We start from the raw sequence: 25,423 nt of genomic DNA on the forward strand, positions 1-25,423 counted from the left end.
CAGTCCTATAGCAATAGAAGGTGTTTTGGCCTTGTGATTGTTTGGATTGGTTGAAAAGCCCTTGATTTTATGTTCAGTTCTAAACACCTCTCTTGCTGTTTGCCAGGAAATTCCATTCTGTTGCTTTTGTTTTAGTACAGTATAATTTGGACCCTGGTGGCCCATATCCACAATCTGATTGGCTGTTGCTGGTTTTCATAAATATATCATTTGAGGAATTAAACCCATGAAAACACATGGGAGTAATATTGCCATTCTTATAAATAAAATAATTTAAATTATGGAAGTTGGTTGGTTTGATTTTCTACCTTTGAGCTAAGATTCAAGAATGTGATTCCAACACTGGATGAGCCAAGAAAACTTGTTTTAAAGTATCAGCATGGTTTAATGATTTATAAATCTGAAAGATTTGTTGCATAATACCATTAAAAGCTTCATTAATGGCTGAAGACACTTGGCCTTCCACTGTGAGATAACATGCAGAATGTATCTAGTTATACTGCAGTGTGAGTTAAGGACAGGAGTTCTGGTTGTAGCTTTTAGAGAAAACCTTTTGTATGCAAAGTGATCGTGTCTCTTTGTTAGTGAAAAGCCAAGAATGGATATGCTTAATGTTGCCATAGAATTAAGGTGGATAGTCCCCATGGCTGCTCATTAGCACTGGTTTCCTGGTAAGGTCTAAGCCCCACTCCACCTGAGCTGAAAAGAAGGTAGATGATGACACTCTGTGTAGCTGCTACTCTGGCATACTGTATATGGGTTATTGAAGGGTTCGGTCTTGGCCAGGTATTTTATAGCACTCCTTTGCCAATCATGGAACCTGAATTGTTTACTGCAGTTGTCAAGGGCAAAATGAGAGAAAATCAGATCTAGAGAATGTATAAACCATATCTAGTTTCATATCTATATTTTATATATCTCTATACATGTATGTGTATGGATATATGCATGTGTGTAGAGAGAGTTTTCTCCTTCTCACCATATTCCCAAGACAATTGAAGTGAATGATCAGGGTTGCATGACTAGCAGAGGACTGCTACAGAAGTTATAACTAATTCTAGTTTTCTTGTCCCAGTTTCCCCTAGACAGTGTAGATGAATGGCTATAAACCAGATATGATAAGGACTTTTTCACATTCCTCTCATCACATTTGCTCTTGGTATAAGGTTCTCTGTACTATCACTTTATTCATTTATGACTACTATTACTACTACTTAATATTTCTATAATGCTACATGACATAAGCAGCACTGTACAAACATACAAAAAGACAGTACCTGCTCAATAGAGCTTACAATCTAATAAGACAAGCATACAAGACAAGAGTTTTGGGGTATTTCATAAAGCAAGACAATGGTTAAAGAAAATTAAAAAAAAGTTACTTAACAAGACTAAAAGCAGACAATTAGGCATAAGGTTTAAAAGTGGTTTCAAAGAGGTGGGTCTTTAGATGGGATTTAAACACAGCAAGAGAGGGAGCATGACACACCAGTTCAGGAAGAATATTCCAAGCACACAGCGCAGCCAGGTGGAAAGCACGGAGTCGGCAACTAGCAGGAGAGGAAAAGGGCATATAAGAGTGACTTGTCCGAGGGGTGTAGAGAGAGGTAAGAGAGGTAGTGAGGTGCTGCAGAGTGAAGGCATTTGTAGATGAGAAAGAGGAGTTTGAACTGCACGCGTGAGCGGATAGGGAGCCAATACAGTGACTTGAGAAGAAGGGTAATGTGAGCGTGCTTCTGATGGATTATTGCTTTTGTTTCCCGCCTCTCCTCTTCAAAAGCAGCAGTCAGCCTGGAGCAGTGCCAGCTCATTACATCTGAACTTGAAGACAGCCTGCGAAGAGCCATGAGCTTGTACCACACGGTGAGTGACCTCTCCTACATCCCCACCCTCCTCCAGCACTCAGTGAGTCAAGAAAGTGACACACTATCTCCTCTTAACTGCTGCGGAAACAGAGGTCCGCCACTATCCATATTTATCATCATTGTGACACTGGCATCCAGATTTGTAGAGCAAAAGGTACCATTTGCATGTATATAAAACAAAATCACAATTTACAGTGTACAGCATTTTAAAAGTTAATTGCTTTTTAAATTCTTTAAACTGTTGCCAGGAAAGCAGTCTTATGTGGTCGCCTATGCTGGCATCAAGGTTGTTCCATGCCTCATACATAATGTATATGACATTGACAATACGAGATCTCTGACCATGAGCATCAAAACTATGGTGCTTGACTTGGGCAGTTTTGGTGTTAGGTATGGTTCTTGTTCTAAATGGTAACCCAAAACACTTGACAGCCAGGAGAGGCAAGGTGGTTAAATGACTTAATGCAGGTCATACAGTGACATTAGTGGGATTTTGAACTTGGGTCTCCAGGTGTCATCAATTTTTCCCCCCCCCCCATAAAAAATCCAGTGCACATGCTATCAATCTGAACTCATGCAACTCTCCCCGTTTCTCTTTCCAGGTCATAGCTGGGGCTGGTACTGAACCTTCTACTGACAAAAGTAAAATTGTAGGCCTTCTGACTGAAACATTTTGCTTTGTGAAGAAGGAATTGGAGTCCTTGAAAGAGGGAGGAAATCAGGACGACTTGGAAAATCCTGGAGATTCGGTGCTAGCGCAGCTGAAGGCTGAAAGCAGCAGAACAATCCTGCCCGGGGCCAGGCGTCTAGGTGATGAAAAGACTTTGGCCTTACTGCAGCAGTACTCTGAACTCTTACTGCAGGCAGTCGAACGGCGAATGGACAAAAAACTCTAACAAGGTGCCCTTGGGAAGTTTTACTTGGGAAGGCCTTCAGCTACCCAGAAAACAGCGGGTGAAGAGAGGGAAGCTGGGCCACTCGGCTGAGCACTGCAGGAAACCTCTAGTTCCACCATGATTCAGGGAGAAAAAATCTTTTCAACAGGAATCCTCTTTGGCCCTATGAAACCAACCTGCTGAGGTTTTAGATACTTATAATTAAAACAAAAATTAAATTATTCCTGGGTTTAATGTTTCTGCCTTCAGGCACTATCTGCTGTGAATGTTCTGGAGCAAAGGATCCGTATCCAGAATCCCGCAATACCAGCAACACCTCCTTGGGGGGAGGGTCCTTAGAAATGAATAGGAAACCCAGATGAAGGTCCTCGTTTTGGTTCCAGTCACTTGTGTACACTCAAAATCCTTGGTTGGATTTCTCTGTATTTAAGTACAGACCTGTTGAAAGTTTTATTTTATTTATTATTTGTTGAACTTTTGCTGTTGTCTTCAGTTTTTAGTTTCAGTGACCCTGTTTGTTTTTATTTTATTTTACACTGACACATTTTCCATGCAAGACAATCATGTAACACTATGGCTTCCTCTGGAAGGGATGGTCAGGAGCAGACAGACCCTGGCAGGGGAGCACTCTGCTTTAAGCATCTCATGATGCACTCCCTCCTTTTAGGAACAAAAGAACACAGCCTTTCCTCCACTGCGGCTAGGCATCGATTCTGTGACTAGCATTCCCTGTGTTTTGTGTGAGTGTTATATGAGATGGAAAGCAGTTTACCCCTCTGTAAACCATACTTTGCAGCCTCCAGCTCACAACTCTGATGCTGTAACAACAACATCCTATGATCTGGTAACTGTCACCGCAGGTAGCAGTTACACTCACAGCTCTAATGTATGTCTGTATTCTGCTTATCAGGGTGCTTTAGCTCTTCTGTTGGATTTTGAGTTTATTTTTCTTTTTTTTTTTATAAAGAAACTTTCTGAAGGATTTTAGACACTTCGCACTAAGCATTCATCTGTTTAGAATTCATCTTTATTGGTAACATTTTTTTTTGCCCTGATGGTCTGCTAATTTTCTAAAATATTTGTGTGAATAGATTTTCTCCTCCTGTTTGACCCTGCAAGCAAGTCATACTACTTTAAGTCTGTGGCCTCACAATCATTTCTGCTCTACAAATGTTATAGTCTCAGGTTTGAGGCAGACAAATTCAGGTATGAGTGAAAATGTTCCTCTTCAAAATAGCTATTTTCAGCAGCAGCAAAAGAGAAGCTAACTGCAAAATCGATTGATTGTGTTTTAAGTGTTCTCCTTCCTTGAAATATGTGCCCATGTGTAAAAGTCCTTTTTTCACGATCTAGACAGATTCATAGTTGGCTTTGGTATGTCCATGATTGGAGAGGAAGGCTGCATCTCCTAGAAACCACAAAGTCCTTCGTAAACAGCAGAGTAAGCCATCTACAGATTCTGCCTTCCAGTCCAGTTTTGTGTCGTCATGATCCAAAATCTTTCAATGGAGAAAACTTGAAGAATCTTAAAATACTTGTTTTCATAGAAATGTAATTCCCTAGAATGCGAAATCCCCTGCAGCAAAAGAGCAGGGACAGAATCTGCTTGCAAGAGCTTTGATATAGGGGTTGGGTTTCCAGTGAGAGGGAGGAGCCTCGCTTGTGCACTTGCTTACCTGGATTCTACGTCTAGGTCTTTTGAAGAGGAAGAAAAGAGAAGAAACATACATGTGCTGGGGTTAAGTAATTTGCTGCAGTTTATGGTTTGTTTTCCATTTTATGTTTTATTACAAGCAAGGGAGGATTTACTAGATATCAGTTTTGCAAAACAGGCTGTTGGGGGAAGAGAAGGTCAGGCTGTGAGGGCTTTACAGATAATCAGATAAATAAGAGACAAAAGGGAGGGGCCATTTTAAGGTATATATATATATATATATAGGAGAGTAGAAGATGGGGCTTCTAGAAGCAGTGTAGTATTAGGATTAATAGCTGTGGTATCAGGATGCTGTAGAATAGCTTGGGGTATAGATAGTTGTACAGTAGGTATACGATGAGATAGGAAGTGGATGGAGTTTTGTTACACCCTCACCTACAATCTTTCCTTCATAAGCCCCCTTACAACTGTAGATGGGTAGTTATTTTTATCAGATTTAGAGGGGTGGGGGTTAGGCTTAATGGGGAGGGCAGTATAATTTTACTCTGGGACTGTGTGGTTGAGCACCAGCAGCTGTGTCACTTCCCAATGCTGGCAGAGGGTTGTACACCTCAAAGGGCTAAAAACTACAATACTGGGATATCCCTTGTATATGCTTAGGTATAATCTGTCATCTGTAGGGTGACAGCAAATATTGCACTCTCTAGAAACTGACTCTTAGGAGCCAAGTTACAACAGGTCAAAATACTGCATCAAAGTAGTAAATCCTTACTGAAAGCACTCGGTGATTACTTAGAAAAACTTAAACTTGTAGCCTCTGGGAGTGGAGGCAAAATCTCATAGTTCCCTAGACTCTGTGCTTTTTTACTGGCTATACTGGTCTGCTTTTGGAGATGCTGTGTATTTGAATGTATGCTTTTAAGGGGGAGTCTATGAAATATCATTGGAGAGCCTCAGTCTGTGAGAGACCAGACGTTGTGGGCAGATAACATAATATCCAATAACCTTTTACTCACCATCTCTGAGGTCACTGGAAAATATGCTGTTTTTTAATTAAATTGTCTCCACTTGAAGGGCTGCAGCTTGGAATACATAAACTTTCTCAAAGAGCTGGCATATAGCCACTGTGGTTCCCAGATAGACTCCTCACCTTAGATAAGTTCTTTGGCTGGCATTCTAAATATCTCAAATTTCCTTGTTTCTTTTTGTTTAAGCTTAACTTCTGTTACAATAATAACCTTCTAACAGCACAGTCTAAACTTGGAATGAGCAGTTTAGTGATGAATAATTGACTGCATCCATGACAAAATAAGTAATAAGAAAATGTTTACCGCATGTTTTAGGAAGAAAAGAACCAGTAGGAATAGTCTAAAAAGAGGAAAAAAGAAAAGTCATGATATAAATCAAAGTCCAAAAATAAGGGATTCAAAAAAATAGGATAATTAAGAGTAATACAAAGAGAAGAGGAAAAATACAATATAGGACATGGTCCTGCTCAGCCTTACTTTACTAAACATACATTTTTACTAGTAAAGCTTGACTGCACCTGGAACTTCCTTAGGAAGTGCAGTGGAACTGTCAGGAATTTTGCATGGTCTGGACAAACTTGTTACCCCAATACCACACTATACACTGATTATAGAAATTAAAGAAAATAAGCTGCGCCAATAGATGGAACTCATTGCCACAGTTCAAGACATTTTCTTGGAACGGATTGAGTGACCTGTGAGATATCAAGGAACACTATTTTTTAATCTTTTAAGCCCAGAAATACTCAATTTCTGTTTCTTAAAGAGAGAATGCAGAACCAAGTCGCTCTATCACAATCCAACATAAAAGACACTAACAGAGTAGTTCTTAACTTTCATCTCCTCCTGGGAAGCCGGCAAAAAGAGTTGAAATATCGGAGAAAATACAAAAGATCCACACTACCCTCAGCAAGTTTAACTGGCACTTACACTAAGGCATATAGTATGCCTTATAAATCAGAGATCTAGCATCAGGTGAAAATTTTACAATTTAAAAAAAAAACAAAACTTTTTCCACATACCATATGGAGAAATAGACTTGGCTTGAGGACAATTAAGAATGTAAATTCTGGTAACTAGACACTTTCTCTAGATTTTCCAATTTTAGTAGACAGGGAAGCATTGTCTTTAATCAAAGCCATATTAGATACTTGAAGTGCCAAAATCTGATCTTGACCAAAGATTCAGCTTAGAGTGATGCTCTTCAAATATAGCATCCTGGGACTTAAACTTTAGTCTGTTTGTTTTTCAACAGTTAACTTACATAGCTCAGAAACACAGCCAGTTAAAACATTTTCTATTCAGGCCATTGTTTGACACACCATCTCATTGAATACATTCCTTGGAATTAAAAGGGTCTTCATTATGCTGAAGTGGCAATGTCCCTGCAGCCACCTTCCAGAGTGCCAGCAACAGTCAAAATAGCAGTCTTCTGCGGCTTCCTGCACGACTGGCCCCATTCTATGCATTGCAAGCCTCTTTCTTGAGTAGGCTCAGCAGCTCCCCCTCTGACCATGATAGCAACTTGGTTAGTTGGGTCCACCAATGGCATAAAGACCACACTGAGCTGTAGGAAACCCTCTGGAAGAGGCAGGGATGCTAACTCTCCAGGATCGGGCAATGGCACCACTGGCAGTGTTTGAATCCACAGAGGGGTTGACAAAGGCATCCATAAGACCCAGAGTTGGTGGCAGAAGTTCATTAGGGTGGGTCTTGACCTCCTGCTTCCTTTAAACCATCGTGTGAGTATAAGATGGAAAGGAAAAGAGATTGGTGTCCTGAGAGTTAATTCTTAAGACTGTTACTGAGGGGGCACCATCTTATATCACTCCAGGCACACACTTAAAATGAACATCTTCACACCATAAACACAATGCCAGAGTATTTCTGATATCATGAGAAGCTTATTCCCTCATGTCCTGGAGGTAGCCAGGGACTGTCACTTTAGCAGCTCTCTCTCTCTTCTGCAGAGAATAGAATTTGTATCAGTTCTTCACTGAAAAAAAGTTCCTTTGCCTCTTTCATCCGGCTCTGGAACATTCCAGGCTGAGGGTAGACTGCTTACTGCTGATAGTGAGCATAATACTAGGAGCAAAGAATTGTACAGGAGGAGAGAGACCTGCTAGTAGATATTCTACTAGCAATAAGTAAATAGCTTCTCATATTTTTATAGCCAGTGTCTTAAATATGTCAGTCCTGGGGGTTTTTTTTACCTACTCTTTTTGTCTAGCTAGATCTCCCATTAATGTTTTAGTGGGATAGCTCTTTTGTTTTCTATTTGTTATTCCCTCAGTGAGAAACCTGTTGCCTAGTGCAGTGGTTCTCAGTCCAGTCCTTAGGACACACCCAACCAGATTTTCAGAATAACCACAATGAATATGCATGAGATAAATTTGCATTCCCTGTCTCCATTATATGCCAGTCTATCTTTTGCATATTCATTATGGATATCCTGAAAAGCCCACTAGCTGGTTATGTCCTGAGGGATGGGGTTGAGAATCGCTGGTCTAGTCTGTAGCCCCTTTTTGAGTTCTCCCAGTTTGAACTGGAATAAGCTATCCATGGTTCTCCCCTAGTATCTGTTTTATACGTGTGCTGCAAAGGGACAGCCTGAGGTCCAGAAGCAGCACAAATTCAGAGCTTGTCTCTGGAAAGCAGCCAAGCGAATTTTTCCAGAATTTACTGTTTTAGCATTTAAACCATGAAAGAGTAATGTAATTTGCGGTCCGTCTCATGCTCTAGCTTGGCAAGACTTTGCTGAAATGCACAAACGGATTAGGAGACCCTCACTGAGAGAGGGTTTCTTTAATGCTAGCACTGATCTCCCAGGCAGCATCTCAGTACAGTTTCGTGGGCTGTCCTGGCTCAGCACTTCCATGTCGCTGGGGTGAATTGGTGCATTGTCCCGAGCCACAAAGTAACAGAAGATCAAAGGAAATAACGTGCATGCTTGCCCTTTCTGAGTGCTTCTTTTTAACAGTAAATAAAAGTGGAGTTAACAAAACTTTTTAAAATCTTAAGCAGCGATAAAGGTGAGGGGTTTTTTTTGGTTCTTTTCCTTGTCCAGAGCCAATGAATTTTACAGTCGCAGCATTCAAGAAATATTGGATTGTAGAAAGTAAATTCCTAACAGTTGACCAATTGACCCCCTCCCCCTTTGTGGATGCTGCTCAGTCCCAGAGAATTCCAAAGACTTTAGTGTATATAAACCCAAGAAGTAAAAGTTCTCAGCGTTGGCATTAGGGGCATGAGATCTGCATGAAAAAGCAACCTGAGGAATAACAAAGCCATGTGCACTCTGCATGCTCTGTTCATGCAAACACACTCTTCCCTTCTCCGTTCCTTGATCCAGTATCTTTCAGTACTGCCCACTCTTTACAAAAAAAAAAAAAAAAGTATTTATAAAATTGTGTTTTATACTTCATTGTAAAAAGATGAGCAATCTTTTCAAACATATTTCTTGTTTTGTTTTTAGAACAATTGTTTTATGTTTGTTTATTGCACTGTGATTTGCCTCTTTATCCCATCTCTGGAGACTTGAAGGAGCCTTTTTAAAGCTGTAATTTTTGTCTTAAATACTTTCAATAAAAATGTGTGATCCTTTTTACTTAAGGCTGTTTTCCTGCCATTATGAAGCTGTGAAAATGTTGCGATAAGCTAATGGAATGTATTGCTAATGAAGCAACAGTTAAAAAAAAAACCAACAAAAAAACATGTTAACCTGAAAGTGTGCACAGAAAGACATGCTTTACACACACAAAACACAGTTTCTGCACAAATCGTGTTTTGTGTGCATAAATCCCAAGTATAGGATCCCTGCAACACAAACCCAAGTTTCAGCCTCATAGATTTATTTATTTATTTAATTTCTTTTCCTATACCGATGCTCAAGACTAGGTCTTATCGTGCCGGTTTACAATGTAACTGAGGGGAAACCAATTAACATCAAGGTAGAAAGTAAAGTTACATTAAACAGGGAGCATAAAACCTGGGCAATGGAAGACAGTACAGAGTTTAAACTAAGAAACAATTAGAGAGAGATAAATATATAAATCAACAAAAACTGTGAGATACAAAAACATAGGTTTATCCTAGGCAGTTATTAGCCTGGTATGTCCAGAGGGAGAAGGAAAGGGTGAGGTTGGGTGGGGGGAAGGGATTGGGGAGGGGTGGGGGAGTGAGAGTCAGTGATGGTTGAGGAGATCCTTCAGCGGTAGGCTTCTGCGAAAAGCCAGGTTTTCAATTTCTTTCTGAAAGTTGAATGGCATTGTTCTTGGCGTAAGTCTTGTGGAAGTGAATTCCAATGTAGTGGACCTGCTGTTGAAAGAGCTCGCTTGTGAATAGTGTTGTGGACCGATGATTTGTTGGGGGGGGCCTTGAGCGAACCTTTGTAGGCAGTTCTGATCGGTCTTGCGGAAGTATGTAATTCAAGTGGGAAGGTGAGTTGGAGAGTGGATTGCTGGTAGACTGATTTGTGGATGATGGTGAGAGCCTTGAAAAGTATTCTATATTGGATGGGCAGCCAGTGTAGAATTTTTAGTATTGGTGTGATATGGTCCTTGCGACGAGTGTTTGTAAGGATCCTAGCCGCTGCGTTTTGCAGCATCTGAAGAGGTTTGGTGGACGAAGCGGGCAGACCAAGTAATAGAGCATTACAATAGTCGATCTTTGAAAACAGTATGGCTTGAAGCACCGAACGGAAATCCTTGAAGTGTAAGAGCGGTCTAAGTTGCTTCAGGACCTGTAGCTTGAAGAAGCATTCTTTGGTTGTGGCGTTAATGAATTTTTTGAAATTCATTCTAGAGTCAAGGGTGGCCCCAAGATCTCTGACCTGGTTTGCTAATGGGATGCTAGCATTATTTGCGAGGGGGTTGTTGTCACAAGGGGAGATAACCAGTAGTTCCGTTTTGGAAGTATTTAGGACCAAATTGAGACTCGAGAGCAGAAGGTTGATGGCGTGTAAGCAGTTGTTCCAGAAATTTAGAGTAGAGATGGGGTCTGAGATGGGGATTATGATTTGTACATCGTCCGCGTATATAAAGTGGGTGAGATTGAGACTATTGAGTAGCTGGCATAAAGGGAGTAGATATATATTGAACAGGGTAGGGGAAAGAGACGAACCCTGAGGTACACCTTGGTTTGATGGAATGGAGTGAGATTCTTTGTCATTTATTTTGACTTTGTAGTGTCTGTTGTTCAGAAAGGATGTGAACCAGAGCAGTGCAGAGCCGGATATGCCTATTTCCATTAAGCGGTTAATGAGGATATTGTGGTTTACCGTGTCGAACGCGGCAGAGATGTCGAGAAGGGCTAGCAGGTAAGATTGTCCCTTGTCAAGGCCCATCAGGATGTTGTCCGTTAGAGAAAGAAGGAGGGATTCTGTGTTTAGGCGTTTCCTGAATCCGAATTGAGAGGGGTAGAGAATATTGTGGGAGTCAAGGTAGTCTGTGAGTCGGATGTTGACAAGCTTTTCCATTAGCTTGGCTATAAAAGGTAGGTTTGCAATGGGGCGGAAGTTTGCAGGGTCGGCTGGGTCCAGGTTGGGTTTTTTAAGTAAGGGTTTAAGTGAAGCAATTTTTAAGGAGTCCGGGACCGATCCTTGATTGAGGGAGCAATTTATGATGTCTGCCAGCGGTTTAGCAATGGTGTTAGGGATGGTGAGAAGTAGTTTGGTCGGTATTTGGTCCAGAGGATGAGTGGAAGGTTTCATTTTCTTGATTATTGATTCAATTTCCAGGGAGGATGTCTGTTCACTGTTCACTAGCACCAAAAACGTTCCACCACTTTCAACCAAGAGTTAAATTTCCAGCATTAAGAAAATGAGGTAAGCCTACAATGGGGGAATACATGAAATTGCCATCCTGGGTCAGACCAAGGGTCCATCAAGCCCAGCATTCTGTTTCCAACAGAGGCCAAACCAGGCCACGAGAACCTGGCAAGTACCCAAACACCAAGAAGATCCCATGCTATTGATGCCAGTAATAGCAGAGGCCATTCCCTAAGACAACTTGATTAATAGCAGTTAATGGACTTCTCCTCCAAGAACTTATCCAAACCTTTTTAAAACCCAGCTACACTAACTGCACTAACCACATCCTCTGGCAACAAATTCTAGAGCTTAATTGTGCATTCAGTGAAAGAATTTTCTCTGATTAGTCTTAAATGTGCTACTTGCTAACTTCATGGAGTGCCCCCTATTCCTTCTATTATCTGAAAGTGTAAATAACTGATTCACATCTACTCGTTCAAGAACTCTCATGATATTAAAGGCCTTTATCATAATAGCCAATGCTTTGATTAACATGAGATTTGCATGAAGGAGCGCTAATTTGTGGGCACAGGTTTACTCACCTTTGTGCACACTTTTTTTTATATGCTAAACTTGATAAATTGGTGTAAAGTACACACACGTGCATTTTATTTATTAATATCTTAAAATGTATGCCGCAGATCTGGTGAGCTCAGGGTGGTGGACAACAAAGCAAAAACAGTGTTAAAAACAAAATGGGTGCATAGCCAAGTGCACCTTTATTACATCTGCCTAAAGAATAGGATGAAGACATTCGCTAAGATCACAAGCAGCAGCTACCTGCAAAGAAACATGCAAAACAGGAGGTGCTTTGATACTATGAATGTGTGATTATGAAGAACTGGGTGGGATTAGGTATAAAGGGCTTGCGGATCAGTCAGTCCATGAGCTCTTTAAACCCAATTCCCCCGAGGTTTATCTGCTAACCTGAAACAGGACCTTGCTCCATGAGTATCCTCTATGATCAATGCCATTTTTTCTCAAGGCTCCCTACCAAATAAAAAAAAAAAAAAAAGTGATCAGCAAACTTATCCTGAAGAAACCAGGCTCTGATCCAAAAATAATTGATTATTACTGGCCAGGCTCCAACTTCTGTTTTCTATCTAAACTATTAGAAAAAGTGGTTTACTTCCAACTCCTTGACTGCTGTGAAGAGAACATTATCCTGCATCCTCATCAATTTGACTTCAAGAAAGGTCATGGAACTGAATCAGTCCTAGAGGCCATCAGCAACAGTATACTTCTTAATGCAGATCAAGGAGGAGACTCTATCCCGGTGCTGTTAGATGTTTCTGCCGCCTTTGACAAAGTTGATCACTTTCTGCTGAGCCACTGCTTCAGGAACTTTGGCACTGAAGGCACTGCCTTCAAATGAATTGATTCTTTTCATCTGTTCAGGCCAGTCCATATGAATGGGTTACGCACACCAACCAGCAAATGAAGGCAGACTAAAAGCCTTGCTGGCAGGCTGACTGTGCTACCATCAGCCTGCCAGTATTCTCTGTCTCCAGCAGATAGTTGATGTGTTTACCCATCTGTGGTCTCAGGCCTGGCAGAATTGATCAGGCCTAGGATGTACTCCTGAGGTGATAGCTCAGACTTCCTCCCTCAGTAGGAGCCACACCTAGTCTCTGGACTGGGTACAGGAGAGGGATTCCAGAAGTGATGGTGGTGTCCTTTCCCTCTGAGTCTTGGAGTGTTTCAGAATTTCCAGAAGAGTAAGATGTTGCTTCTCCTGTGCTTTATTCTTTCTGCCTTCTTTCTTTCTTTTCTCATTTTTCTCTGCAGTTAAGAACATAAGAAAATGCCATACTGTGTCAGACCAAGGGTCCATCAAGCCCAGCATCCTGTTTCCAACAGTGGCCAATCCAGGCCATAAGAACCTGGCAAGTACCCAAAAACTAAGTCTATTCCATGTTACCATTGCTAATGGCAGTGGCTATTCTCTAAGTGAACTTAATAGCAGGTAATGGACTTCTCCTCCAAGAACATATCCAATCCTTTTTTAAACACAGCTATACTAACTGCACTAACCACATCCTCTGGCAACAAATTCCAGAGTTTAATTGTGCGTTGAGTAAAAAAGAACCTTCTCCGATTAGTTTTAAATGTGCCCCATGCTAACTTCATGGAGTGCCCCCTAGTCTTTCTATTATCTGAAAGAGTAAATAACCGGTTCACATCTACCCGTTCTAGACCTCTCATGATTTTAAACACCTCTTATCATATCCCCCCTCGTCGTCTCTTCTCCAAGCTGAAAAGTCCTAACCTCTTTAGTCTTTCCTCATAGGGGAGCTGTTCTATTCCCCTTATCATTTTGGTAGCCCTTCTCTGTACCTTCTCCCTGTCTCCCTCGTCAAAAAAAAAAGTGTTCTACCGGCAGGAGAATTCTGACCCTTTAAAGGAACAATAAATTAAAAAAAAAAAAAAGTCTGCAGCTTTTCTTGTTAAGACTGCCAGGAGCCTTCGGAAGAGATAATAATCTTTAGCACAAGACTGCGGCTTGGATTGGGAGAGGGACAAGCGCTGCAGGAATGAGTTGGCATTCATTTCCTCTCCAGGACTGTATGATCACCATTGGAACCTGATGAAATGGTACCAGCCAGCACAGGAGGAAAACTGTGCTATGCCCTGCCTGCAGCAAGAGCTCCATACAGGAAGGTATTGGGCTGAAAATGTACAGCCAAAGAATTTGAGAGCAGGAGGTTCTGGCCCAAGGGCACTGGGGCCTCCAAAGGATGCCCCCTCTTCTCCACAAAAGGGGGTTCGGCGAGTGCGTTAAGAGCAAGGCGGCTCAGAGTGAGCCTCCTAGTCTCTTGCCAGATTCCTTTCAGGAGCCGGTAGCACCAATGCCAGCACCTTTAGTTCTTGCAATGGATTTGTTAGCCCTTTTCTGGGTAGAATTTTTTTTTTAAGAGTCTGCAGAAGGGCCCGAGGTCTGCTGTGCCAGCTTCAGCTCCACGGGTTCTCTTGCCTTGCTGTGGGTGGAAGCAGGTTAGGGAGGTTCTAGACCTGGATAAAGGAGAGGGAAGATCCTGGCTTACTGGAGGATTCTCTGGATAAATTTCACCCTTTTTCCTCAAGTGCTAGGGATAGCATCTTGGAGGAAGGAGAGGTTCCTCCTGAGGGGGAAGGTCATAGGTCCATCTTGCAGTTTTTTCATCAAGACGAGTTGCCAGCCTTAATTACTGTTTCATACATTCCAGCTGGAGGAGGATACCGGAGAGGTCCATAAAGGTGCTCCCATTATGGTTAGTCTGTGAAAGGCATCCCATTTTTTCCTCTGCATGAAGCTAAATTTTTTTTTTCCAAATTGTAATCTTTATGATACACAATGTTAAACACCTATAACTTTACAAGCTTTCAGATTTCAACGTAAAGCAAGCACTGTACAAAGTTTTCCAATAAACATGATTAAAACTGTACCAGATATTCTCGAGTTGTGCATAGTTATTAATTCTTCTCTTTTCTTCCTCTCCGTTCTTAACCCTCCTCCTTCCTTTCCAGATCAATACTCAGAATAAGCCATTCACTTTGGTGACTGCATTGGTCACTCAGTCTGACAAGATACATAAAGTATAACACAAAATTTAGACTTAACATGTTATGTTTCTAAACAACTGTTATTATAATGGGCTTAAAGCTAATTTTTTATCCTTAATCCAGGGCATCCAAATATTATAATACTTTAAGGTTTTATTTTTTATGTCTGTCAATTTGGCTAATAGGCAAATCTTATTTAGCCTCTGTTTCACCTCATCAGTCGTAGGAGCTCTCTCAGACTTCCAACTGTATGCAAGGGCACAACATGTTACCAGCATCAATTGTTGGAACAGAGAATTCTCTGAATCAGGCCTATCAAGCGAGACACTTAACGCTTGTTCCAGATTGGGATCTGCTGTCAGTCCAATTAAGTTGGAAGCCAGTGTGAATATACTTTTCCACAGGTCACCAACACTTGGGCATTGCCACCAGATATGTATATAAGTTCCAATACTCCCACACCCTTTCCAACATCTGTTTGAATACGATGTTACAAACCTAGCAATCCTTTCTGGAGTGATTATACCATTTCATCATGGTCTTGTCATTATTTTCTTGTGCAAGAACTGAAATAGAGCATCTTTTGACATATAAATAGATTAAATCCCAAATCTCCTCTGAGAATTCTTTCCCCAGATCACCTTTACATACCTGCAGGGACCAACCAAGTTTGCCTTCCATTGAAGCCATGTTTTTATTGTGGTGTTTACTGAAGGAGGCCAAGTTTTTATCGGTGGCCAGGTTGACCGTGGTTGCCACGCTAGAAAATGAAGGGGAATCCCTCCCACCATCTCAGATTCCAACCACGCCCATTGCTTCTCAGTCTTTATTTTGTGCCAGTCTACAATGGCTCTAATCTGCGCTGCAGCATAATACCAAGAAACATTTGGCACACTCAGTCCCCCTGTAATTTATGTTTATATAAGATAGATCTCTTGATCCTCGGGGGTTTGCGCTTCCAAATAAAAGCAAAGATTCTCCTCTGAAGGCTTTTCAAAATATCTGTGGAGATTGGAAGAGGTAGATGAGCCGTGGGATTAAGTTCATTTTGACCATAGCTATTCTGCCAAACCAAGAGAGGGTATAATCTGACCAAATGTCTATGTCCTGGGAAACAGGTTTTATAAGGGGTGTGAAATTTAAATCAAACAGCTCATTTAACGAATTGCTTATTCGGATACCTAGGTATTTAATAGATTTTGATGCCCATTTAAAGGAGAACCTTTGCTTCAATGAAAGGAGTTGTTCTTTGGGGACAGAGATATTGAGGATTTCTGACTTTTCTAGATTTAACCTAAATCCTGAGACCTAACTCTGTAATTACTTTCTCTAACTATCTTTTGGGGTCTGTGAGGGTAAATAATACATCATCATCATCAACAACGAACAGCGAGAGCGTAAACTCATGCTCGACCACCCGTACTCCTGAAATTTGCTCCACTTGCCTAATGCGAATCGCCAGGGTTTCTAAGAACAGCGCAAACAACAAGGGCAACATAGGACAGCCCTGTCTTGTCCCCCGTTGTATCGGGAAGGAAGGTGAATAAAACCTATTAACTTTTACCTGTGCCTCTGGGTTCGAATATAATTGGCTCAACCAGTTTAAAAAATATGACCCAAATTTCATTTTTTCCAGCACTTTAAATAGAAATGGCCAATGGACCAAGTCTAATGCCTTCTCACCATCTATCATGAGAAGAACAGTTGGGAGGAGTTGTTCATGCACCCACCAGATAAGATCTAAAATTTTTCTCACATTCACCCTGGGATAAACCCAGATTGGTCTGGATGTGTCACCCTCGCAACGAATCGAGACATGCGGTTGACCAGAATCTTTGCTAAAATTTTAAGATCAATATTTATTAGGGATATGGGGAGATATGATCCGCATTGAGTGGGATCTCTCCCAAGTTTTGCAATTACTGTGATAACCACTGTGTTAGGTGCTGGGAATAAATGGTGGCCCAGCCTCAAGTAGTTAAACCATTTCAGGAATAAGGGCATTAAATCTGAAAAAAACGTTTTGTAAAAAGCCTAACGATTTGTTTACTTTAAGGCCTTTAATTACCATTTCAATCTCTAGCCCCGTGATTTCGCCATCAATAAATTGCTGCTTGTTATCTGTTAGGGTTGGCAGCTCCACATCCTGTAGAAATATGGTAATACTTTCTTCCGTGATTGCCTTATTTGCCTTATACAGTGTACCATAAAACTCCGTAAATTGTTGATGAATTTCACGAGGTAGGGATAAAATCTCACCCGCGTCCAATTTAAGCTTTAGTACAGCTTGCTGGGCTGTTCTTTTCTTTAGTTGCCTTGCAAGCAGGTGACCAACCTTATTACCCCACTCGAAAAATTCTGCTGAGTCTTCTGTAACAGAAATGCTATTTGGTCTATGTCGTTGCCTGAATTTCGTCCCGAATTTGTAATATCTGTCTATATACAGCCTCTGACATGGTAATTTTATGCTGAGTTTCCGATCTCAATAGCTCGGCCATTAAGCGCTGCTTTTGTTCTGACTTCTGCTTCTTAATAAAGGAGGCTCTTTAGATTAATTTACCATGTAATACTGCTTTCAAGCTATCCCACAGTAATGAGGGATTGGTATCGTCCTGAACATTGAATTTTCATGAAGCTAATTTTAAGGGTGGAATATCTCTTGTGAGCTTATATCCTTTAGAGCCTCAGGCTAAGGAGCAATTCCGGTTTCCATGAGTGGGTGCACTGGTGTGTTCAGTAACCAAAAGAATAACCAATTAAGTGGAAGGAGGCACTGCCCTTAAGGATGCCCAGGATAGGATGATAGAGGCTTGTTATGGTTAATGGTGTTTGGGTGGATTCTTGGACACTGTGGCAGCAGACCTCGCCCACGGGGGGCAGTCCTGTGAGGGACCATGGGTCAGGCTAGACTCCGGACAGACAAACACAGATTTGAATCTTTTATTAGACAGTTTAAGTAACCACCAGAGGTGGCAGTAATGAGTAGTGGTTGTAGAGCCTGGCTGGGCACGTCTCACACAGAACGCTGGAACAGTGGATCCTCTGCAAGGCAGTGCTGTAGTGGAAAGAGACTGAGAGTTATGAGCACACAAAAAGATTAACATTCAGAGTCCCAATGTAGAAATAAGAGAAGCTCCGAGACAGGGAGAGCAGATCCTCGAGCGAGTACCTGATCCCTTAGAACAGAGAGACTTGATAGCGTTGTACTCACTTAGCAGTAACAGAGATTCCACTAGATGAGAGGTCTGGCACCGGAGCAGAGAGCAGGCCTTCGAGGAGCGAGTACCTGATTCCAATGAAGCAGAACTGTGGAGAGAGATGGTATCTGTACTCACTGATGGTAACTGTAAGTTAGTTCTTCCAAGCAGAAGGGTAGAGGTTGCAGGCAGCGACACAGGGAACATGGGCCCTCGAGCGAGTACTGGTTTCCTGAAAGCACCTGAAAGAAGCAGAGAGATCCCCCAGCAGTGGGTACCCCGTTAGAGACCCCGAAGGGTAGTAAGAGTTCCAGATAACGCTGGAGTGGCAGAGTAGCTTAGGAACAGAGAGCGAATCCCATCCGTACGAATCCTGATCGTAAGAATCCTGTTGCTAACTCAACGAGCTAGCAAATACTGTAGGCAGATATACCCAGAAGTTGTGACGTCAGAACAGGGGGACGCCCCTGAGGTTCGCACCAACGTAGAGTTAAGATGAGGGCAGCGTGCACGCGCCCCATGAAGGAGAATGGCAGGAGGCAGCACCAAAGCCAGTCTGGGGACGCCGGAGAGAACGGCAAACAGACGCCGCGGCGGCCATCATTCCAAGGTGAGCGGGAGGAGCCGAGAGTAGAGAGAGGTAGGCGGGGCGAAGCCATCGAAGACCAACGGATGCAACACGACTATGGTGAAGCAAGCTTTTGAAGCCATGGTCATGAATCTTTTAAATTTTTTTAATTTTATTTTTATTGAATATTCAACAATAATAACATCTGAAACAATGTTCTCAGAAAAATATAGAGAAAAAAAAAGAAATTAATTCACATTAAATTCATGTTTAGAATAGAAATTACCAAAAAATAATTTCGTTACGACTTGAGGTAAACTGCAAAATAGCAGATGTATCCTTATAATCCCTTTTAAAAATAATTCAAAAGACAACCAGAAGAGAGTGGTATCAGAAAGTTGTAAGTGTTTGCAGTCTCATGGGCTCTTGCCCTTACAGGGCTACAGCCCCTCTCTTGGCTCCAACACCATTTATCACGTCATTTACCTACTCTCTAAAGGTTTGTCAATTATTTTTTTCTTTTTTTGTTTTTAAAGTGCAAAAGTGCCTCCCTAAAATCACCCGTATTTTTCCATGTAACATGCACCATCCAATCATTAAAACATTGTTTAATCGCTTCAATCGTGCTTATCTCTTGACTGTATTTCTTCACTGCTTCACCCAGGTAAATCGCCCGACATTGACAATGTTTCGGCACGCTCCTCGCGCCTGCTTCAGGGGCTATCGGTCCTTCACAAACACTTCTAAGAAAAACCATAAATCCGTAAATACCTATAAAACAGTTTTTTTTTATTTAAATAGAAATTATACATCTCTGAATATCATAAGATGGGGAAGAGTCAAGATGATAAAGAAGCAGATATTTTAAAGGAAATATGAATATTAAACAGATATGCATAATATTCCCACTGTTATCTCTTTACTAGCCAATCCCCCCCTGGAGAAATTTATTAGGAGTGTGGGTTTAGATAATCACATAGATGCATTGGTTCTGCAAAGATCTATTTAGCATTTTGAAAAACAATGATGCATTTACATGGGAAACATAGGTTAAATTTTGCTTCCCTATTCACTACCTCATTTCTCATACCAAGAAATTTTTCTTCTATCCTGAGTTATTTTCACAATATCTGGGAAGACTCGCACTACCTGACCATGAAATTGTTGAACAGAATTCCGAAAGAAAGAGTAAATAACCGATTCACATCTACCTGTTCTAGACCTCTCATTATTTTAAATACCTCTATCATATCCCCCCTCAGCTGTCCCTTCTCCAAGCTGAAAAGTCCTAACCTCTTTAGTATTTCCTCATAGGGGAGCTGTTCCATTCCCCTTATCATTTTGGTCGCCCTTCGCTAGGACTTACTATTTCAAGGACATATTAATGAAAAGAAAATAAAGACAGTTACATGTATACATGGGGATGAACGAGAGTGCTCAACATTCCATGTCTTCTTGATAACTGCCGCAGGTCAAACCATGTTAGAAGCGGCTGTACTCGATCCGGCAACCAGGTTCCAAGATGTCCGACCTAGCATGACGTGCCTGAAGCAGATCCAAGGGCGTTTTTTCCTAAAAAATTGTTATGCCTCATTCAGGTAGAAAAAGAAGGGTTAGAGAACGCAAACAACTCTCTGCCCCTCCTGCGAATGGAATTACAGGCCTGATGGATGCCCATGTGCGCCGAGGTGGATTAAGCTCGGGGCTATGCTCGCTGGAGAAAGGCTGGGAAGAGGTAGTACCCAGCCTCCTCCCTGAGCTTTCAACCTCATTATCCCCCGTGGAGCAACTTCCTCCCGTGAATCCGGCAGAGACCCGAGTGTTGGAACTAGCTAGGACTGAAACATCTTTTTTGGAGACGGGGAAATTTGGAACCCCTGTAGGGGCGTCAGGATCATCTAACCTAGCCTCCAAACCAGACACCGGGAGATTCGAGGGCAGCGCCGCTGTAAGTCATGGAGGAATGGAGGAGTTTCTGTTACCTGAGGCAAGTGCACCGCAGCTGGTAAGACCAGTTGAATTTACATTGGAAGCAATATGGGATGGGATACAAGTGTTGAATAACAGAATTTCTAATCAGATAAAGCCGGTCTTCAGCTATTTGGCAAATTTAGACAGTCGTATAAGAACATTGGAAGCAGAGATTTCTTCTAATAAAAAGAATGTGGAAATGCTGAGGAAAGATTTGGTTACAAATATTGAAATGCAGCATAACATCATCAAAGAGAATACATGGCTTGCAACAAGGTTAGAATATATGGAAAATCAAGCGAAGGGAAAAAATTTACGATTCATTAACTTTCCTAAAGATCTGTTACTCGCACTGAAAGAAATGTGGAAAAAATATTTATCTGAGATTCTTAAATTGTCAGAGTAAACTTTTCCACTAATATCTAAGTTGTATTATATTCCACCTTTTAGGAAAGGCAAAGTAAATGAAGAAGGGCTACAAATTATTTCTCCAGTTGAGAAATCAATGTTGGATCTTTCTGCTGTATTGGAAACCTCTCAGAAAGACTTAGTAAAACCATCTTCTCTGATTCTCATTTCTTCTGGACTCCGACAGAGATTGGATTTTGAGGTTATTTTTCTGGTATAGAATAGAACTTTTTCTTAATTTGAAAGTATACGTTTACCCTGATCTAGCATGCTAAACACAGAAGAGGAGACTGCAAATTTTGCTATTAAGGCCAAAAGTCTTAGAAATCGGGGCTTTATTTATTTTAAAGTTCCTATGTAAATGTATAATTAAATACTTGAACTGGTTTCCTTTATAAGTAGTAAGGCTACTATGGTTTCCTCTTTATCTCCTATGCCTAGACAGGGCACATTGGTCTGAGTTGGTCGTTCAATAATGGTAGAATCCTTCTATGCTAGTTTCCTAACTAGTTCTTGATAAGAGATGTTTTCCTAAAGATGTGTATTGGAGCCTCCATATAGAGGACTGGGAATTGTGAAAATCTCAATTTCTATATCTGTATGTATTATTATCCTATGAATACTTTTTTGTCTTTTCACATGTTTACAACTTCAAGTATGTTTTTTCTTAAAATGCAATTGTTAAAAGATTGCAAAATTAAAAAAAAAAAAAAGAAAGCGGCTGTACTCTCTGAGCTTCTGTACCTAGTAGTCCTGGGTTGAGATTATTCCTATTTTGCAACCTTATGGAGACAACTCATGGGTGTTGGACAATACAACTGGAGGGGGGAGGCACTTTAGATAGAGCTAGGGTGTGCCCTGGGCATATCTGAATGCTCAACTGGACATGGACGAGCTGAGGGGAGGGCATGTGATGGAGAGTACCAACAACTCCTTCATTCTACCTTAAGGAGCCTGGTTCAAGATTTTAACCCAGTCCTCCTTAAGACAGAACACTGCATGGGATTCTGAGTGACCAAAAGAGCCAAAGCCTAGAAAGGCTTGGAGAGGCCCCAGAGAGCCTACAGGAGCTCATGAGACACCCAGACAGTGGATGTTTATCTGTTAGTAGTTCACCTTGTGTCAGGCATACTATCTTGATTCTTGTATTTTTTTTTAACTCTTTAACAACATTTTCAGGCATATATTGCAAAAGAGTAATCCAAATGAATGTAACATGCAAATCAGTACATAGTACAGCAGTTCAGTAAAATCATATATAATTACGATACTCATATTACAAGGATCTCTGATGACAGTATTTCAGGCATGGACCTCAGTGTATATTTTCTAAGTCATGGTGCAATTTTTCATTTTCAGCAATTTCATGTATCTGATTCCACCAATAATCCAAAGGCAGGCTGCTCTTCCAGAAAGTAGCTATAGTAAATTTCACTGCCAGTATTAGTTGACCTATCAAGGCTCTATTCTTAACCATTACTGAAAGGCTAACCCAGCTACCTAAGAGTCCCAATCTTGGCCCAAAGAAGCAGGGAACCCCACAATTTCAGCAATCTCTTGTGTAACTAAAGACCATAAGTGATGGCACTCTGACAGTGCCATCACTTATGCGAAAGGGACCCAATTTCCCTGCAACCCCTCCAACAAGCTTCATCGGAGCCTGGATATATCTTAGCAAAAAACACAGGGGTTTTATAGATTTTATGCAGCTGATGTACCATCAAAGCCACTCTTTTTGCACAAATAGAAATATGCTGGGTGGAGGCCCATATAGCTTTCCATTCTCTGCTGACCAAAGATAATTCTAATTCTGCATCCCAACCATTTATACAGGCTTGTGGCATATCTGCAACATATTTACCCTCTAGGATACCACAAATCAATGCAACACCCCATACCCACGCACCTGGATCGCTGAGAAATTTCTCCATACCATTTAACGGTGGACTCTTGGTTTCTCAACTGTCAATACTGAATATGTGAATCAAGACTAATATCATAATCTTCCACCAAAGTCTAAAAAGTCTGCATGCCCACCTTTTCATCTCACAACTGGGCCAAGGTAACTAAACTCTGCCCCCTCCAATCCTTAAAGGCTAAAGAAAAAGTATAGCTGGGCAGTGTAGAGTTATAGAGAGAGGGGACAGCTCCTCCCCAGCCAAGTCCAAGAATTTAATTTGTTACCATATCCATATATGAGCCAAAATCAGACTACGCCAACAAATTCCAAGACACTGCGGTAGATCAGGAGCCATGAAGGGAAGAACAGCAAGGTCAATCATGTCTGCTTGTGCGTGCTCCAAGAAGCAGAAGAACTGCAGATCCAAGCTTAGAGATGCATCATCCTGGCCACCCAATAATAAATATGAAGATTGGGCAGAGCTATCCTCCCTTGCTTGTTTACTCAACCATAATTGGTTCATTTTGATTCGGTTTATTATGATTCCAAATGAATTTCCCCATTAAGCCATGTAAATCAGAAAACACCTGCTGAGAGATGTTACATGGGACATGCTGAAAAAGATAAAGCAATTTTGGTAAAACATTCATTTTCAATAAACTAATTCTGCCCACCCATGAAATAGACACATTATCCCACATCTGCAATTGTCTCCTGATCTTTGCAATTAAACCAGCATAATTTCTAGAAAACAGGCTTCGAGTATCTCTAGGGAAATAGACCTCCAAATATGTAAAACCTTCTACCGCTACCCTAAACTCTGAAAACAGCTTGGGATAGGCAATTCTTGTGTATCTTTGAAACAATGTAAATAAATATTTATGCCTTATCAAAGCTGGTTCAGTCTTATTATATTCCTGAACTATTCCTGTGGCCACAGCAGGCCAAATTCGCTATAAGGAGAAGCAATCAAATGCTTTCAAAATGGTACTGGGAATTAGTTTATTCAATATAGCTGATAGTGTCTAGCTTAATCCTTGGTATTAACCTTAGAGTTTTGGTTATATATATATTTTTGTTTTGCTATGCTTTATTTGCTTAATTTATATTGATTGTTTTAATAATGTATATTGTAGATTTGTATTGTAATCTGCCTACATGCTTGTAATTGGCAGAATATTAAATGTACCAAATGAAATGACATGAAAAACCTGCTCATTTACTTTAACTTGCTGAAGGAAGCCTGTCGCTCCAAAGAGAGTTATGAATGTATTGTTAGCACAATAATTAGGGTTCATGTACAACTTTTTTGTTGACCTTATTTCTGCATAGCTGCCCTGAAAATCTGCATGATTATGAAACAAAAGACTAACCTTGTATTTAGCTAACCCCAGCCCTTGCTATGAACTTTAGCAAGTGACTTAAAAGAAAACTTTTACCTGCTAATTTTCATTCCTGTAGTACCAAGGATTAGTCCAGAGAAGTGGGTTGTGCATCCCTACCAGCAGAAGGAATCAGAGAACATATATACTAGAGTACCACCTGCAGTCCCTCAGTATTGTCCTGTACCCAAGCCCAGGCTAACAGAACTAAGGAGCGATAGGTAGCAAACATCAAAACCCTGACTACGCCTCTGCTCTAGACAAAAAATAAACTAACTCAACCGTGCATAACTGCTCCATCAATCCGTTCTGCCAAATGGAGCTTCAAGAAATGCTTCAGGCCACAATATCGGCCAACGGTAGCCACACAGTCTTTCGGAATCTGAAATAAGGGGTGGGCCTCTGGACTGATCCTTGGTACTACAGGAACGAAAATTAGCAGGTAAGAACCAATTTTCTTTTCCCAGTACGTACCAGGATCAGTCCAGAGAAGTGGGATGTACCCAAGCCACCTTACACTGGGCGGGCCCCCGAAAGACCTGCACGCAGCACACTCTTCCCGAAGGACGACTCATCAGACGCCTTGATGTCCAAGCGATAATGCTTCATGAAAGTGTGAATAGAAGACCACACCGCTGCCCTACAGATCTCCTGAGGCGACAAAAGCTGACACTCTGCCTAGGAAGCAGCCTGGGCTCTAGTGGAGTGAGCCCTGAGACCCAATGGAACCTGCTGTCCACAGGCAATGTACGCCAAGCTAATGGCTTCTTTAATCCACCAAGCAAGGGTCACTTTAGACGCTTTGTTTCCTTTCTTCGGGCTCCCGAACAGGACGAACAAGTGGTCAGAACGTCGAAAGTCATTGGTAACCTCCAGACAGCGCATTAAGACCCGGCGCACGTCCAAGAGATGAAGGTCTCTATCCTGAGGAGAGTCTTGAGACCAATGTGGAAACCCAGGAAGTTCCACTATCTGATTTACATGAAATGAGGAAACCACCTTAGGGACGAAGGACGGGACCGTCCGCAAAGACACCCGATCTGCCGAGATATGTAGAAATGGATCCCGACACGACAGTGCCTGTAGCTCTGAAATTCGACAAGCCAAGCAAATAGCCACCAGAAACACTGTCTTCAAGGTCAGATCTTTCAGAGAAGATCCTCTAAGAGGTTCGAAAGGAGCACCGCAAAATACCTGGAGAA

The 25,423-nt window shown here is 41.4% G+C and overlaps 1 protein-coding gene across 1 annotated transcript in view; it reads left to right on the top strand.

Moving 5' to 3' along the window:
- The window catches only part of MAPKBP1 (mitogen-activated protein kinase binding protein 1), a 408,115-nt gene extending 399,255 nt beyond the window's left edge, over window positions 1-8,860 (top strand). Inside the window, exons 29-30 of the mRNA XM_029597450.1 lie at window positions 1,784-1,863; window positions 2,468-8,860. Of these exons, the coding sequence (XP_029453310.1) occupies window positions 1,784-1,863; window positions 2,468-2,761 (374 nt within the window). The 3' untranslated portion in view covers window positions 2,762-8,860. The remainder of the gene's footprint in view (window positions 1-1,783; window positions 1,864-2,467) is intronic.
- The last annotated feature ends 16,563 nt before the right edge of the window (window positions 8,861-25,423 follow it).

The sequence above is a fragment of the Rhinatrema bivittatum genome, chromosome 4 (genome assembly GCF_901001135.1).
Source record: "Rhinatrema bivittatum chromosome 4, aRhiBiv1.1, whole genome shotgun sequence".
Classification (NCBI taxonomy): Eukaryota; Metazoa; Chordata; class Amphibia; order Gymnophiona; family Rhinatrematidae; genus Rhinatrema; species Rhinatrema bivittatum.